Source organism: Tetrahymena thermophila (genome assembly GCF_000189635.1).
Source record: "Tetrahymena thermophila SB210 genomic scaffold scf_8254377, whole genome shotgun sequence".
NCBI lineage: Eukaryota > Ciliophora > Oligohymenophorea > Hymenostomatida > Tetrahymenidae > Tetrahymena > Tetrahymena thermophila.
In genome coordinates, this window is record NW_002476161.1 from 98,650 (window position 1) to 117,630 (window position 18,981).

The window sequence follows — 18,981 nt, forward strand, 5'->3', positions numbered from 1 at the left end:
TTTGATTGCCATTTTCTGTTTGAGAATAATTTTTGGAGTTATTAAAATTTCCAAATAAAACATATTTTATTAGTTAATTTTCCTTTTAATTCTTTGAAAGAAAATCTACAAGTTAAATGATAAAAAAAGTTTAGACTAAAGCTTATATTGAAATTGATGGGAAAATAAAAGAAATGAAAATGGAAATAACAGAAAAATATAATAATATAAACAATGACAAGACTTTTTAAAATGGGGATAGTAATTTATCAAAGATAAATTAAGAAGTTTATTTATTAAATTATTTATTAAGTTTTTTCTAAAATAAATTATTGCAATAGTTATAGGAATGGTAGGTAAATGTTTTATTTATTCAATTATAAAAATCATACTTAAATTATTTGATTTATTTATTTGTTTGTTTGTATGTTTATTTGTTTGATTGTTTGCTTATTAAGATGCAGAAAAGATAATTTAGATATCAGTGCGTATTGATTGACATTCATACTCTTTTATTTTTATGAATGCAAATTACTCCTTTAGATCTATGTAAAATATTATTCATCAACTAATTTATAGGCTATTTTATATTTGTAAATTAGTAAATATGAAAGAGGCATATTTCTTTAATTGTTATCTAATCTCTAAGCTTTTGGTGCTAGTTTAATTAATTGTTATTATTTAAGTAAATGTTTATTTTCTTACAATAGTCATAATTACTGAGTTATTTTTTATTTATCTTTGATATTAAAAAGAAATTTAATGTATTAGTTTTTTTATGAATTTCATTTATTTTTAATCTAGAATGTTATTAAATTTATATCTACCGATTTCTCATGAGTGCTATACGTAGCTTATATATGCACCCCAAAATACGGTCAATGAAGAAACAACTATAGCTTACAAGTGAGGAGGAACGTATCTGAAATTTAAATATTAAATCCATGGCCAAACAGCTAAATCAGCCAAGTAGCATCTGAAGAAATCTCTCTTCACTTTGTCCTATCCTTACTGATGTGAACCTCCTTCTAATCTCGTTAAAGTATATAAAAAGCTCATATAGAAAAATCCACTTTGCAGTGTTTCATCATAAAGTATTTTTAAAGATAACTATTTTAATGCAGGAGTAGGAGTTAAAGGAGCTAACGTAGGCAGCCATTTAGTATACCAGAGACTGCAAAAAGGTCCATAAATCGTTAAACCATAGGCGCTCATGTTGAGAACTCTACGTATTTCGAATGGCTTGGGCACCTTTGTTGATTTTTTCTCAATAAACTACTCTAGCACATCTCCGAGACCAAGGATAACTCCTGTGCTCAATGAAATACTTGTGAATGGTTTTTGCATAGTAAATGTATTATATTTAGTAAATAAATTTTTGAAGAAGCTTGACATTTTTATTGCTTGCTAGTTATTTAATTTTCTTGATTGATTGTTTTTTTATTTGTTTCCTACGCTAACTCTTTAATAAATATCTTATTTTTAATTATTTTTTACTAGTTTGTAAGAATATGTTAATTTCTAATTAAATTTTTTTTATGATATTTCATAAGACATATATTGGTATTTAAGTCAAATTACTATTTATTTTTTTTTAAAGGAGGTTGATTTTTAATATTAAGTATTTACATCAAAGTTAAGTAAATAGATGAAGCATTTTCAATTCAATATATTCTTCTTGTCTATATTACAATTTTATTCAACTCATTTAATTACATCCTTTAATCTATTTTTCTAAAACTCCTTAAAATCTAACAAAAAAACTTCTTGAATTTTCTAAATAAAATGTTAGATATTTGTACTCAAACAGTAAAACTACTATTTTATCTAATATGCTTATAATTATCTTAAAGGTACATTTTTTGACTAGAGTATCGTTAGAAATCTTAATCCTTTCATATTTTCTTTTTTTAGATATTGATAGAACTGTAAACTTATAATTTGGCAAATTTAATATTTTTTAACCCATACATTTTAAACTAAAAGTAGGGTAGACGAGTAAATAAACAATAAAAATAATATATTTCTAGAAATTCAATGGCTTATCAAATTGTAATAATAAGCATTAATTACAAGTTATTTAAACCCAAAAAAAATTTATTTTAACAAATTAATAAATAAAATAAAAATAAAAAATTTTAAACTATGTAAAGAAATCCAAATTTTATTAATTTATTTTACTTTTTTTAATTGCTTTTTAAAAAAATATTAAACTAATTTATATTTATTTAAAATGATATTTATTAAAGGTTGCTTTTATTGCTTTTGTTTAATAGCAGAATATTTATTTTATAGAGAATAAAAATATTTCTAAATTTTAGGTAAAGAAATAACATATTTTTACACCCAAATCTTAAATATTGATTGTAAAATAAAATAAAATTTGTATTTTAAAAAGTATTAATTACAGTTTAAGCTAAATGTTTATATACAATTATGCATTTTATATTAAGAACTTTCAACTGCTTCAAAGCTTTTTACTGACTGAAGCTGTAAAAAAAAAAATTCAATATTAAAATATCCCTCAAGCTATCATTTAAAAGACATAAACATAATTTAAAATATACTGGTAAGAATTTTATTATTTCTGAGGATAATGTTGTTTATCTTGATCCTTTAAATGTATAAATTGTTTTAAATGCGGTAGAGTTTGTTCATTTTTAATAGCGATAAGATAAAATAGTTAACTCTAAGACTAAATAGTAAATATTTTTAGTTTTTAAGATCTCAAAAGTAAAATAAATCTTAACACATAAATATGTTCAAATACTTAATTAAGGTTCATTTTAAAAGAGATGTCCTTGCATAAAGGATTAAGAATCTTGGTATTGTATTAAATTTTCGGAACATAATTTCAATATATTTTATGCTTTAATTGATATGATTATATTGTTAGCGTGCTTGTCAGCTATCTCTAACAAGGTTTAAATTCATATGTTTGCTTACTATGGAATGTTTTTTAATTTTGTATAAAAAATTGTTAAATCAAATTTTTATTTAACTATTGGCTGTGTTTTTATCTTTCATTTTATTTTCATTTGCAAGCCTACCTACTTGATAATATATATAATAAAAACAATATATCTTTTCTCTAAAGTTAAATATATTGTATTTGAAGAAATTTTATTAAATAGAAGAAGGTAGGTCATGCATTTCAGAGTTTATTAAGATTTGAAGAAAAAATTCAAAGAAGATTTATTAATTTAGAAATATAAAGTCAATAGATATTATCAATGAGTTAAACCTTTGCTCATGATAGCTTCTTAGGAGGTCTCAATTTATTCAAAAGAAGAGATCCAAGATTTGTTTTAGATTAGGGTGAGCGTCCTCCCTATCCTATTATTAACTCCAACAGCTCCTTTGTTGATGTTCTTAGCAATTTCAACAAGGCTGATTTTGGATTAGTTTTATTCAGTGCTGCAATCGGTAAAAAATATAAATCATTTTATTAAAATTCATTAAAAAATAGCTTATTGATCAAAAATAATAGTAGATTTTACTCAAATCAGCATTGAAACTGTTTATTTAACATTTAAATCAATAAAAAAACCAAATATTTTGCTTAACTCTTTCATAAACACGTTTATAAATATTATTCAATCATTATGAAAAAATTAGATTAAGTGAGCATAAAATGAAAAATTACAAATTTTATTATAAAAAAACTTCAAATAAAGCGATAAATTAACTTGAATTTTGTTATTCTATAGGTTTCCCTCTCTCTAGATGGGTTTTGAAAGGATTAACTTTCAGTTCTTTAAATTATAGAAGAGGTTTATTCAGCTCTGTTTATGGTGGTGTTATTTTATGGGGATTGGTTCTTGGATTTAATAATTCTTACTACAGACTTAATGGATTTGTTGATAATGGTCTCGTATGGAAGAGAAAGGAAAGAAAACTTAATAAGTACGACTTCACTTCCGAATTCGAAGATAACTCTTTCTTCAAAAAGTTAAGAATTAGAGATTGAATAAATTTATTTGAATATTTCAAATAAAAAATATAGATAGCTATCAAAGGCATTGAAAATAACTTGTTTAGTTTAGCAAATGTGCAATTTCAATTCTAGTATTTAGCTTATATATTTTTTAATGTATTTTCTTAGAATAAGTTATTAAATTCAGCTATTCATTCACTATTCAATAAATTTAAATTTATTTTATCATGTATACATCTTTAGATTATTTAATTAAAATAATTGTAGAGTAAATAAAATCTTTTTAGACAATAATATTTTTAATAAATTGCCAATTACTTTTAACTTGATATCGAATAAACTAACCTTCTTTTATTAAATTTTATATAATTCTCTATAAAATGCAAATTAAAAAAATTAATTTTATAGATTAATTAAAGTATAAAGGTAGTAGTGTTTTAAAAGAAAATAATTAGAATGTAGATAAAATACAACAAATAATATTTAAAACAACTAAATAGAATTTATTTATAGTATATATCATTTAGATTTCAAAAATTAAATTTTCAATGTTAAAAAATTGTGAAATTGAATTGAACTATTCATCATGCTTTCTTAAGAATAAAAAATATTTTTTACTATTTTATCTTTATTTTATTGCATTTTTAGATTATTAAATTAATATTTGTGGTCAAATAAATATAATTTTTTTAAAACAATAATATTTAAATTTATTTTAAATTATTTTTATCTTTATTTTTTCTATATTCAAAAAGTAAAATTGATAGATTAGAGCACTTAAGTAATTATGATTTACAAAAAAATAATTAAAAAGATAATAGCATACTAAAGATAATTTTTAAAACCACTAAATAACTTTTATTATTTAATCTAAAATATTTAAATGCAAGCAAAGGTTTTTAAAATAAAACTTTCTATGCTTAAAATAATGATATTAAATTGAATTATTCATCCACTGTTCTATAAATAATAATACTTATTACCAATTTAAATTTATTTTATTATGCCCTTTTAGTTTATCTAACTAAAAAATTCATTAAAAGCAAATCTTTGTTAAGCGATAAAATTTTTAATTTATTGCAAATTCTTTTTATATTAATATCAAATGAGCTTGATCTTGCTAATTCATTGGAATCAAATACTCTATTTGGTACAAATTAGAATAATAATTTAATAGGCTAGAATATATAATTAGCTTTTTTTTAAAAGAAACTAATTAAAATAAAGATAAAATACTATTTATAATATATAAAATAATTAAATAAATTTAACTTTAATAAATATAAAAGAAAAATTTTTTTAATTTAATGCTCCATACTTAAAAATAAGGTTATTTTAATTGAGCTGTTCATATTTTTTGTCGCTAAGCAAATAAATAAGAAATATTTATTACGATTTTAAATTTAATTTATTATAAATCTTAAAATTGTCTAATAAAAAAAATTTCAAGCTAATAAAATATTTTCTAAACTATAATATTTTTTATTAATTGTAAATTATTTTGTATGGATATCAAATAAACTTATCGTGCTTTATCCTTTCAAATAGTATACTCTATTTAGAATAAATTAGAAAATAAATTGGATAGATTAAATAGAATACATTAAAGGAAAGTAATTAAAATAAATATAAAATACTAGAGATAAGATTTAAATCAATTAAATATACTTTATCTTAAATCCAAATAATTAAAAATATAAAATAATAAAAATAAATTTTAGAATAAAACAAAGAATTGAGTGTATTTTTTTTGGTCTGAGAATTTAATTATTATAAAATAATAATAAATTAAATTAAATAAAACATCAAACTTTGAGAATAAATGCAAATACAAAAAATTATTAATAGCGAATTAATTAAAGTAAAAATTTACTTACTATTTTTAAATTATTTTTATTTTAGTTTATTTATTAATTTAATCAATAAATTTATTATTAATAAAAGCATTTAAGGTTTTAAAAATAATGATTTGATTTTAGTAAAATAATAATTTTTGGTAATATTCAAGTCAAACCCTAAGAAGTTTGATCAAAAAAATTTTAATAGAAATTTGATGATGTATAATAGTTTTTTGATAATCATTAAAATTTAAATGAAAATATATTGGTTTTTAAATACCTAGTAATTTTTGTAATTTTAAACTATAAAATTGTTTTTTATTAATTTTATTTATTTTAAAAATATTTTATTTTACTAAATTTGAATTTTTCTCAATTTGTTGTTGATGGATAAATAAATAAATAAATAAATAAATAAATAAATAAATAATAAATTATAGTCAATATTTGTCAATTCAATAAATTATTAATCTAAAATCATAAATTTAATTTTTAAAGATAAAAGTTTTCATTCTTGAATATTGAATAAATTTTTAAGTGTACTTAGTTTTGATTGAAAATACAGAAAAATTTAGAAATCTAAAAATATGAATATTTTTAAAATAGATGATTTAAATAGACCTATCATAATTTTAAGGTTTTATGTGTAGTTTAAATCAATATTTATCAATATCTTTAACATTGGTTAAATTACGAATCAAATATTCATGTTTGTACTAAATGTATTCAAAAAATTGTTTAAGTATATCAATACATATGTATGTATGCATGCATGCTTGACCAAATTCTGTATTTTGGTTTTTAAAAATATCTGAGGAATTATTTAATTAATTTTATAAAATAAATAAAAAGAAAAATAAAAGAGAGTTAATTGTAGACTTAAAATAATGAATATTTTTGGATAAAAAGTTAGAATTATGTTTTTAAATAAAGAAGCTATTATGATAATTAACTTGTTTTAGTGCATTTACGGCTTTCTTATATGAATTTTGCTTTTTTGTTTTAAAATATTTGCCTATGAGTATGTGATCAAAAAAATTTTTAATAGAATTTTGATGATGTATAATAATTTTTTGATGGTAATCTAATTTTAAATGAAAATAAGATTTTAATGCTATCCTGCTAATAATTTTTGTAATTTTAAATTTTTAAAAATCTTATTATTAAGTTAGTTATTGAATTTATTTTTCTCAATTTATTTTTGATAAATAAAAAAAATACTTGATATGAAATAGAGATTCAATAAACATTCTATTTATAATTTATTTAAATTATTACAAAAAGAAATTTTTACTTTTTATATTTTTAAGTCTTTGTTTATTTATATTAATGTTATATATTCAATAAATCTAATTTTAAAAATATATCTTTTCAATACTATCAATATTATCGGATATTAAAGTGAGTGTCTTCTTTCTATAAAAAATTTAATTTTTAATAAAATTTTAAAGGTTTCATGTGTAACTAAAATCAATCTTTACATTTGGAGTTATATGTTTAAGAAAGATTAAAGTAATAATAAATTATTCATTCATATTATTACTTAATATTTTCAAAAAAAACTTCTTAAATGTAAGTATATAAGCATTCTTGGTTTTTTTTCATTTTTTCCATTAATTTTTTATACATCTATAAGCCAAAATATATAGAATCAACATATCAACTAAATGCTTTAAATGAATAATTTTGTCAACTCTAAATCTAGTTAATAAGAAAGAAGCTTTATGTTAAGAGAACCTTCTAAATGCCGTGTAGAAGGTACTCTTTGCAGGAGTTATTGGGATTGCTGCAAAGGTTTAGTATGCTAAATAGATAATCCTCATGTTTATAATCCTGAAGGCTTTTGTGTAAAAGAGAAAAGAAGTAAGGATTGACTTAAATATTGAAATAATTGAAATTTCATTATTTATCCTATATAAATTAAATAAAAATAATATCTTAAATATCTTTATAAAAAAATATAAATAATGTATTTAAAAGTATAATTTTATTTTTTTGGTTCCTTAAATAAAAAATATTTAAATCAATAGTTAAAACTATTTTAAAATTACAACAATTTCTAGATAGCTTTGAATATATATTCACATATATTTTCCCTAAATTATCCTTAATTTCAAAAAAATACATATTAACTTTATCTTAAAATTAAATTTTCTATATAGATTTCATTTAATTATGTGATGATTGATAAATTCCACAAAACTAATAAAAATTCTTTTTTTCAATAAAATTTAAATTTCACTAATTTTAACTCGTCTGTCTCCCTACTTTTAAAAGTTGAAAAGTTAGGATGGATAACAAGCAAAGAAAAAACATGGAAATTCGAATTAACATAAAATAAATTACAACAAATAATATTTAAAATTTTAATTTTATTATTAATTTCAACTATATTTAGAAGCAAATATTTAAAATTATAAATGTTTAATGCTTGAAATTATTTTATTAAAATCAATTAAATGTAATATTTAATTTAAAGTTAAAATAAATATGATAAAAATAAAGATACCTGATAAAATTTTGGTAAGAAATATTTTTTATTTATTATTTATTTTGTCAATAAATGAAATCTAATAAACTTATCTACTTTATTCATTTGAATCAAATTAGTCCTCTATTTAAAGAAATTAGTAAAATCAATTTGAAATATTAGAATAGATAAGTAGATGATTCAAAAGATATAAAAGAAAAATTATACAAACTGTTCTATTTTAGAGTAATTTGTAAAATCAATTTGAAATATTAGAATAGGTAAGTAGATGATTCAAACGATATAAATGAAAAATTATACTAACTGTAAACTTAAAATATAGAAAATTAAAAGAATAAAATGATGAAATTAAATTTGGATTACTAAACGAAAAATAACAATTTTATTGTAATAAATTTGTCTAAAACGAATTAGATAAATTAAAAATAAAAAAAATAATAAATTAAAAAGTAACAAACAAGAAAAAAAAAATGAATATCTAAAAATTAATCGCATTTATTCTATTTGGAGTCATCCTTATCTCTTCATCTGTTTATCTAGTCTCTAAATCTAGTCATTAAGAATAAGTCTCTATGTTAACAGAAGATGAAGAATGCAGCCCAATAGGTGATTTTTGCAGACATTCAAGCTTTTGTTGTAAAGGTTTGAAATGCTAATACGAAGACCCCAACGCATGGAACCCTAGTGGTTATTGTGTAAAATGGTGAATCAAATGATTCAAACAAATATTGAAATAATTAAAATATAATTATTTATCTTATATTACTTTATAAGAACAATATCTTATATATATATTTATAAAATATTTTATAAAACATATTTAAAATTAAAAATATAACTTGAGAATATTTTTTTTTTCTTACCATTAACAAAAAATAGCTCAATAAAAACTTAAATAAATATTTATTTTAAAAAATTATAAATTATTTTGAGTTTTAAATATTCACATTTCCCCAATATTATCAAAGAGAGATACAAAACTTATTTTACTTTTATTTAAACTAAATTTTCTTTCTAATTATTATATATTTGACTTTTAGTTAATAGATTTTAATTATTTTGCAATTACATATTAGTTGCACAAGATAGAAACTTTTCTATGTTATTTAGTTTAATATGAATATTTTAATTTTTATCCTTTATTTATTAAAAACTTCAAATAATCTATTAATTATTAACTTACTCATTTACTTCATCAACATTTGAAATAAAAATTTATATAAAAAAAATGATAATATTTTATTCATTTTAAACAGAAAAATATTTGCTATGATATTTTAATTTAATTAATTATATAAATTAATAAAATGTGACAATTTATAAATTTTCTTCAAAATAAAATGGATTTAAGGAAATAAATTTCTTTTTCTACAACATTTCTTGAGTTTGTTCAAATAAATTTTTTTATGTTTATATAATTATACCAAACGCATTTTAATTTTGTGATAAAATATTTTTAAATTCATACATAAAAAAAGAAATGGATAAAAAGAAGAGTATTTAGAAAGTAATTAATCTGTAGCTATTTTGGATATTGACAAATAATAAAGATGAAATAAAATTAATTAAGTATCACAATATGTAATATGGACTTACAAATAAATATTGGCCATTAAAATGAAATTGAGAATAAATGAAGTATTACAAAAATCAATATTAACATTCCAAAAAAAATAAAAATCATTAATTTTTTAATAATACGTCCTTGCTTTAATCAAAATATCAGTTAATTTGTGTGATTTCTATACATATGTATACAAATTGTTTATAATTATGTAAATATAATGTTGGTTTGCATATTTAATGTTTGTGAATATTAATAGTTAATAATAACTTTCTTACTATTTCATAAAAATCACAAAATAAGAATGATTAAGATAGATATAAATAAATATAGGCAAACTGTATCAATTAATATTTAAGTAAATCATAGTTTTTAAACATAAAAAATAATTTATACTACTACTCTTCTTCAACTAAGCCTATTTATTGAATGTAAAAAGAAGGGTAGGTTCAGCTTACCAAAATGAATGCAAGCAAATAAAATTTAGACACATTTTTAGCTAACTAAGATCAGGTGGCTATTCAAAATAGAGAATCTAGTTTATTGTCTACTTAAAATATAGATGTGTAACAATATTGTAAAAAAGTCATTCCTTAAATAAGAAGTATAGTTATATATATTATGTTTAATATTTATAATATCATTAAAAAATATACAAGGTTAGTAATTATCTCCAGTTGGTATTCCGTTATCCAGAGCTTTTTCGTAAAAATTTCTATTATTTAAACTTATTTGCATGATTTAACTGAGATTGTTTAAATTTTTAGCAAAAAATTATATTCTTAACAAATATAAATAGATAGACTTCTCGTAGATATAAAGTTAAAATTAATACAAACAATATTGCCATACCAAAAGATTTCTTTAGTAATATCATCGATTCCAACGAAATCAATTCTACTTAATTCCTAGGAAAGGAGAATAACTAAAAATTTTCAAATAATACGAAATAAAATATGATAATCAATTTAAGCTAAAAGCAAGATGGAATTATAAAAAGCACAGTTTTTCAAAATGAGAGCTATAAATTTGAATAAGACATTTCAAATACAAAAAACACTAACAATCTCTATGATTAAGGAGTTACTTATAGAGCTTAAGATTTATTAAATCTTCAAAAAAATTCTAATAATTTTTCCAATGCTCGTCATTAATGTATGGAAATTTAACTAGCAAATAGTTAAGATAGTAAGTTAATATAATGCAATTAATTAAATGAATAAGCAATTATTTAAAACATAACAACTCCAAAATTTGTAGAAAAAAAGCTTGTTTTTGGCAATTAAAACGAAGGAATAGAATAAGATTTCAATACTGCTGTTAAAAGCTAAAGGAAAATCACCTCAACAAAACGAGTTCAAAGGAATTTTATTAGAAATTAGTTGCATTAATAATAATAAGATATTGCTTTATAGACTTCCTTTCAAACAGAACAAGTAAATTTGAAAAATGTATTTGAATAATCAAAAAAATAGATTTAAAGTAATAAAAATTAGTTTTTTGATACCAAAGATGCTTTAAAATAGATTTATAGTTAAACTTCTCTAGAAAGGAACAACAAAAATTTAATACTTACTAACTAAGAAAACAACTAGCTAAGCAATATATTAATTAATAAAGGGAATCTAAGCTATAGCAAATAGAAAAGTTTTCCAAATAATTAAAACAATAAAGTCTCTAATAGTGACATTAATAATAATTAAGAAATCAGCAACTGTGAAAATAGTGTAAACAAATATTAAATTATTTAATTAACTAAATCTTCTTATTCGTGCGATTAAGAAGAATGTAGAGTCGCTAAATCTGAATAAATTATCAAAAATAAAGACAAAAATACGAATTAAACAACAAATTTATAAAAAACTGATCCATAAAAAAACCTAATTCAGAAAAAGGTAAGAAAAATAAATATAAAAAATGAATAAAACTAAGAGGAAAAAACATAAATTAATTCTTCTAATGAAATTAATGATTGCAATAAATTAGCAAACATGATCACTTTAACTAATGAGTTTATATTTAATAAATAGATCATCAATCAATCTGAAAAACAAGATAATTCTAGCTCAAATAATATTTTTATTTAAGATCTAAAAAATCAGATCAATATGAATCAATCATAATCAATTGAAAAATAACCAGTTAATTCAGTTTAAAATTCTAAAATTTGTGAAGATTTTAATAAATTTAGCTTAGAAAAGATAAAGAAAAATTTATTCCAAGACACTACATAGTAATAAAGGTAGATTAACATTCAAGCTAACAGCTGTAAAAAGTTAAGTGATTGCTATAAAAATACCTCAAGTGAGGCATTTCCATAGTTATTTATAATAGATTCTGATCAGAATTTTAAGCTAAACTAATAAAATCAAAGGTTATTGGAAAATAGAAGCACTACTACTTCTCAATTAACTAAAAGGTAACAAATGCTTTATCTCCAAGGCTAAATAAAAAAGAGAAACTAGCTTTCTCTCCACGAGGATTATAATAGCAAGTAAAGTTAACTGTATTAATAATAATAGCAACAGCTTATAAGCAATCCAAAAAACTATATTTAAAAAAAATATAGTATAAATCAGAATTTTAATGATTAGCAATAAGGAGGAGAGCCTTTCAGTCTACAAAATCTAATGTAAAATACAAGCTTTGAAAAGTTTGAATAAAATTATTACTCAGCAAAGTCATAACAGTAAGAACTTGAAGGATCTCTTAATTAGCAATTTAATTCAAATCAAAATGAATTGCTACCTAAATTATATCCTACTAAAGTTAATTACAAATCTCATAAAGATAGAAATTTCAGTCTGAACTACTTAAAAAAATAAAATTTAGCCCAATCTTAATATTAGATTATTTCTCCTACATATACAAATAGTAATATTGATAATTAAAGCTAAATCCTTAACCCTTAAACTTGTAATAATTTCAATTAACCAAACTCATCCAATAACATAGATCTGAATTCTATTACTAAAAATTTAATCCCTCTGAACTTAGTTAAGGGGCAAATCTTCAGTAATTATTCTCATAGAGAAAAAATCTAAACATCTGACACAACTCCTTCTTCCAAATAAGAACTTTCAAAAATAAATTTTTAGCTTTTAAAATATGAATAACAATTGAATTAAAAAAACAATCAATCACCATAAAGCTTTATTAAAATCGAATAGGATATAGAAGACATTTGATTTTAGATTTTTATTTTATTTCAAATTTTAGATTTTCATTTTATTTCAATTTTTGTTATATTAATTTTTTCAGATATACGACACTGCTAATCACACCCTTTATATTTGTTTATTTAAATTAAAATCTAATATTAAAGTCAATTTTAAATGTTAAATAATTATAATAACATATTTAAATAATAAATATTTATTAAGAAAATTTCATATTTTTTATAAATTTACCTAACTTATAAATTTAAAAAATTAAACTTCTATCAATTATATACACCCACAAACAAAATTTATTACTAAAGAATAGAATAATAGAAAGTAAGTATTTGATTTTCATACGAATATTAGCTTTTGTTTTTATTGGTTTGGATTAAGTGATAAAGAATTTTTATATTTTGATCGACCTTCATTCCTTCCTATTTCATTATAATAAATTATTTATGTCATAGAAAAGTTAAATAAAAATGATCTTGATCAAAATACTATTGAAAATTTTCATTATTAATTTTTATATTATAGAAAATATATAAATGACATTAATTGAAATTTTAAATTTTCTAAAAAATTTTAATGACTTTATTTAACTACGACATAAATATTTAATTCAAAATAATGAAGAATTTTAACATAGCTATCTTTATTTAAGGAGATTAACTTTCTTCTATTTATTATTATAATAAAACCAATGGTTTTTAAGATACCAAATTTATTGACTGTTTTAATTAAAATATAAAAAAATAATCTAAAATTATTAACATTGATTACACATTGGATTAATAAAATAATTAATTGTTAATAATAAATAAGTAATTTAGTAGAAGTAGTTTTAAATTTTATTGTTTTTTATAAGTATAAATTACTAGTTGATTAATTGTCTTTAAAATGAGTGAGGCAGAGTACGATAGAAGCAATAACTTTGATCAAAAGTTTTAAGGATCATTTTTTTCTTCATTCTAAAATGATTTCTTGAAATAAGGACATGATGGAGATGAGGAAATTATAAAATATGATAGAGTTAATAGTAATAGAAGTTTAGAAAAAAGCATTCCATAAAAAATAATTAATTTTGACAGCTAAGATTAAACACAAATATCAAGAAGCTTACAATTTAACTAAGATAGGATGAATAATTATGATTCATAGTTTGAGTCTCCATAATTCTAATAGTAGCTTGAGTAATTTATATAGAATTAAGATTAATATAGAGACCTTTAACCTTTGAAAATAAACAAAAAGGTTTCTGATATAGATTAATTTGTTCATAATCGATTAGATAGCTAAGGTTCAATTAAGTCGATTGAGGCTAGAAGAGCCTAAAAAAGGTTTTCTTATTAAAGTTATATTGCTACGCCAAAAAGTGCAAAGGAAAAAAAATCCAACTATGAAAAAGATGTTTTAAAATAATCATAAAAAAATTTAAAAATGAATGAAAGTTTAACTTCCCTCAAAAAATTTTCAATTTTATCACCTCATGCGACCTAAAATAATTTGATAAGTAAAAAGCATGCTCATGAACATTTTAGTTTTGCATAAAGCAAGGAAAATAAAAAAGACTTGTGTTTAGCATCTAAAAATAGCTAAATGTAGATGTATACTTAACAATAAAGCTGTAAAATCGAAAAAGCTCTAAAAATAATACAGCAGATTAAAAACACAAGATTTAATCAAGCTACTAGAGTATAATCAATTATTGATAGATTTGTGAAGCTGTTGCTCATATATTCTGGTAAACATTAAATAAATTTGCTACAAGAACATTAATTCGAGTAAGTGAGTGACTTAAGCAGCTTTTACCAAGAAAAAGTCTAAACTGGTCTACTCAATAAAATTAAAAGCTAATTTAGAATTTTATTTTCAATATGTTCTTTTAACATACCTGTTATTATGCCTTCATAGATTTTTGCGATAGTTTGGGACATTTTCTTAGTTTTATACACTCTACCAACTTTGATGATTTATTCTATTCTAACTTTTTGTGCATAGCATCAGCCAGATGAACTGGCTTACATTGAAGTATTTAAAATCATGCTATTTATATTTATAATAGATGTCATACTCAATTTTAACTTTGCTCACTTCTCCTAAGATGCAATTGTAATTGATAGAAAATTAATAGCAAAGAAATACCTAAAATAAAATTTTTTTACCGATATGACAGCTACTATTGTACTTTTTTCCAAAATTTATTTTTCACAGTTTCCTCTTTTCTATAATCCTGGTGATAGCTTCGTATTATATCTTATAAACAGTTTAGTTTTCTTGAAACTTAAGTCTATAGTCTAAAAGACTAGTAGATTTGATGAGATTATGCAATCAAAAGAAAGCTAAAAACACAAATTAAGACTACTCAAACTTATAATATAAATTATTTTAATAGCTCACTCATGTAAATTGTATTAAAAATAATCAAATTAACTTTTTTTATAAAAAAAACTCAACTTTAGTTGCAGTCGGATGGAATATCATGGTTATCATTGAAAACAATAATGGAATTTAAGATACTTGGTTATCTCAAAAGTAAATATAAAATGAAAGTTGGATCACAAAATATATTTATTCATTTTATTGGTGTATAACAACAATGACCACTGGTAAACAAATTTACTCATTTTCATTATGCTGTAAATCCTTATTAATTAATCCTAAAAAAAAAATTTTTTTTGATTTCCTCTTTTAATACAATATTTAAAAATTTTCAATTTTTTGTTTTAGAATAAAATATTTTTTTTTTGAGGATTTATAGTATCTTAATTTAATTTAGCAAAAATATTTAATAAAATAACTAACTAAATAACATATATAAAGTTGGATTTGGTGATATTGTACCTACTAATTAGTATGAATATTTATTCATGAGTATGGCGATGATATTTATGAGCTGTAATTTTGCATACACTATCAGCAATGTAGGATTAATTCTTTCAGAAATAGAAAAAAATAAAAGAGAACTCAATAATTGCATTAGCAACATATAAAGGTACAGTCATTATTTAAAATAATTTTATATAATTTTTTTTACAAGATATTTGAACAGAAAAAATGTGAATATATCTCTAAAGAGCAGAGTGCGAAGCTATTTAGTCTTTCTTTACAAAGAACAAAAAGATAGAAATCAAGAGGCTGAAGAAAAGGTATTTTAAAAATTATCTAATAAATTGAGAAGAGAAATCGTTTAAGAGATAAATGGAAAAATTGTTAATAGTTGTGGCATTTTCACTAAAAATTTTTCAAGCAGCACTATAAACAAAATTATATTTGCTATGAAAGAATGCGTGGTTTCCCCTAATGAAATAATATTTAATGAGGGTGATCAGGATGATATGTCAATTTACTTTATACAAGGTGGATATGTAGATATTTTTTAATAGAATGATAGCGATAAGAATAAATAATCTAATTAAAGGGTAATAAAAAGATTAGGATAAAATTAAATATTTGGTGAACTTTCTTTTTTCTCAGGCCTTCCAAGAAAAGCAGGTGCTAAGAGTGTTAACTTAACCACACTGTATAAGTTAGCAGCAGATGATTTTTTAAAGATAGTGAAAGAGAATTAGGAAGACTTCGAAAGATTTAATATGATAAAAGAATAAATAATAGTAATGCAAGATCTAAAACAAATCAACATAGAATGCTATTCTTGCAACTCTTAAGGTCACATGGCAGCAGAATGTCCTATGATTCATTTATAGTTTGATAAACAATTCAAAAATTTAAGAAACAACTTTTCGATAATTCAACAGAGATAATAAAATGAAAATAGAAATGTTAAAATAAGATACTGTCCAAGGTTTTAATTATTATTAATTCATTTTCTTTTTTTATTGGTATTATTTTAAGTCATTTTATCAATCAGAGATTGGTATCCATCCTTATGATGAATAAATAATACTTTTTATTATGAATTAAATTTAGGCTTTTGATTGAGATTAACAAAAAGTTACAGAAAAGGCTAAAAGAGAATTCGATTTACATGGAAAGCAATATAAGATTGCTTTTTAATACAGATACTAATGAAGAATAAGATTCATAATCTGATATCACATCAGATAGTTAAAATGAAAAGATTACTGCAAATGAATAAAATAATGCTTTGTCTAGCTAACTCTTAATTTTGTAGCATGCTGAAGGGATAAATAAAGCAATACTTTAAAATACTAAAACAGATAGAAGAAAGAGCTAATTTTTAAATTTAAAGTAGCAATCAGCTCAATCAGATGATAATGAGAAGGAAACACATAAACTAAAAAGCTTTAAATTTTAAAGGATAAGCAATCCTTCATTTTAATCGTTTTAAGATATTAACAAAGCAAATGAATAGATTCTATTTTAAGATTAAATAAAGAATGAAAAGTTGTTAGTAAAATTTTAGAACACTATTAATGAAGTAATTGAAAATAATTCTGATGTAAGTGAAAAGAGTATTGAAAAATAAATAATGAATAATCAAAATAAGACAGATTTGCTTATTTCAAATAAAAAAAATATTAACTCAAGAGATTCTTTTAAATTAGATAGTGAATATATGATAAATTCAAATTTATCTCAAGAAAATGCTATCCATTCTCCTAAAGTGCTGACTGTCAGTCCAACAAATCAAATAAACTAATTTCAAGATTTTCAAGACGTATGTATTGACAATGATTTGAATTAGTACTAGTCTAATTCATTTATAAGAAAATAAAAACAAAGATATGCTACATAACCTCCTCAGAGTTACAATTAGTATAGTCAGTATGCTTTTATTGCTTAGAAAATGGAAAATAAAAATTTTAATGCTTATAACAATACAGATTCATAAAAAAATATTAGTGAAAAAAAGAAATCGATTAAAATAAATGCTGATAAAAGTAGATAAAAAATACTTTAAGTAAATGCTAGTATTTTTCCTTAGTCAACAGAAAAGTAAGAATATAAAAAGAGATGCAGTATTGACTTTTCCAATAGACGATAAAGCAAATTTTTATTTAATGGATAATTACAATCATTTTAGCACATTGAAAACAAAGTGAGTAACTCAAATACGACTATTAAGATGGAAGATAGTTAAATGAAAAATTTCAATTTAAATAAAATGGATGATAGTTAAGTAAATCGATTCAATACGATTAAGATGGAAGATAGTTAGCAACTAATGCTGCCCTATCAGAATCAAAATTAAATAGATTTAAAAGAAATTTTACTTTTAAACTAATTGGGTAAAAGAAACAATAATAACATTTAATAATTAGATAAATAAACATTTTCTAAATACTTCTATAAGTTCTCTTTTGAGAATATGAAGATTTTTAAGGTGTTCTTTCCTCATAATAATTATAACAAAGTCATTTAAAGCTTTAGAATTTGCTAATAGCTATCAAAAAAATAGAAAAAATAAAAAAATATTAATTACAAAAAGCAAAAAATAAATTAAAAAGAAACCTCTCAACTATTTCATACTTAAAAAGGTAATACAGAGTTTTCAAATCATTAGATAGATAGAACAAGTTATAATGATTTAAACTACAAACCCTCTTTTATTTCATACGGAGTAGCTCTTAAAAAAAACTTTAAACTGCATCCAACAAATAACTTGAAAAATTTCTTTTGATTAAAAATAAATAACTTTTTATTTATGATTTTCATATTCTAAATTAAATTACTGCATGACAAAGTGGAAAAAAACAAAACAAAACAAAAAATAAATTTTTTTAAATTATTTTAATTTAAATATAAGCTGCTGAATTAATTATTCTCAAATATTACTTTTTCCAACAAAAATACACCATTTCTGCTACATATAAACAATTTGCTTCAAATCATGACATATTTTATTGTGAGTAAGTTAAATAAAATTAATATCTCAAAACTATGAATTTTTGTTCTAATTCATATATCATCATTTATATTTTAGATGGTATTTTTTACAATAAAAAAAAAATAATTTTATTCAAACAAGATTGCATTATTTATTTAGGATATTTTAGAATGGTATCTTTTTTATATTTTCATATTTA

The 18,981-nt window shown here is 20.9% G+C and overlaps 5 protein-coding genes across 5 annotated transcripts; 4 read left to right on the top strand and 1 right to left on the bottom strand. All coding sequences in view use genetic code 6, as the record gives it.

The window, feature by feature from the left end:
- Window positions 1–813: 813 nt before the first annotated feature.
- Window positions 814–1,374, bottom strand: TTHERM_00715840 (Mpv17/PMP22 family protein; the record flags this gene model as incomplete). The annotated part of the gene is made up of 1 exon (XM_001031943.1): window positions 814–1,374. The coding sequence occupies one exon, from the start codon at window positions 1,372–1,374 to the stop codon at window positions 814–816; it is 561 nt and encodes a 186-aa protein (XP_001031943.1).
- A 1,838-nt stretch (window positions 1,375–3,212) lies between these two features.
- On the top strand, window positions 3,213–3,949 carry TTHERM_00715850 (NADH-ubiquinone oxidoreductase complex I, 21 kDa subunit; the record flags this gene model as incomplete). The annotated part of the gene is made up of 2 exons (XM_001031944.3): window positions 3,213–3,405; window positions 3,690–3,949. The coding sequence occupies 2 exons, from the start codon at window positions 3,213–3,215 to the stop codon at window positions 3,947–3,949; spliced, it is 453 nt and encodes a 150-aa protein (XP_001031944.1).
- Window positions 3,950–7,421: 3,472 nt separating this feature from the next.
- Window positions 7,422–8,952, top strand: TTHERM_00715870 (transmembrane protein, putative; the record flags this gene model as incomplete). The annotated part of the gene is made up of 4 exons (XM_001031946.2): window positions 7,422–7,601; window positions 8,408–8,505; window positions 8,568–8,632; window positions 8,696–8,952. The coding sequence occupies 4 exons, from the start codon at window positions 7,422–7,424 to the stop codon at window positions 8,950–8,952; spliced, it is 600 nt and encodes a 199-aa protein (XP_001031946.2).
- Window positions 8,953–10,124: 1,172 nt separating this feature from the next.
- On the top strand, window positions 10,125–12,997 carry TTHERM_00715880 (hypothetical protein; the record flags this gene model as incomplete). The annotated part of the gene is made up of 4 exons (XM_001031947.2): window positions 10,125–10,167; window positions 10,249–10,413; window positions 10,469–10,514; window positions 10,609–12,997. The coding sequence occupies exons 2-4, from the start codon at window positions 10,272–10,274 to the stop codon at window positions 12,995–12,997; spliced, it is 2,577 nt and encodes an 858-aa protein (XP_001031947.2). The 5' UTR covers window positions 10,125–10,167; window positions 10,249–10,271.
- An 873-nt stretch (window positions 12,998–13,870) lies between these two features.
- On the top strand, window positions 13,871–18,575 carry TTHERM_00715890 (cation channel family protein; the record flags this gene model as incomplete). The annotated part of the gene is made up of 5 exons (XM_001031948.2): window positions 13,871–15,374; window positions 15,433–15,579; window positions 15,794–15,965; window positions 16,011–16,775; window positions 16,901–18,575. The coding sequence occupies 5 exons, from the start codon at window positions 13,871–13,873 to the stop codon at window positions 18,573–18,575; spliced, it is 4,263 nt and encodes a 1,420-aa protein (XP_001031948.2).
- Window positions 18,576–18,981: the final 406 nt, after the last annotated feature.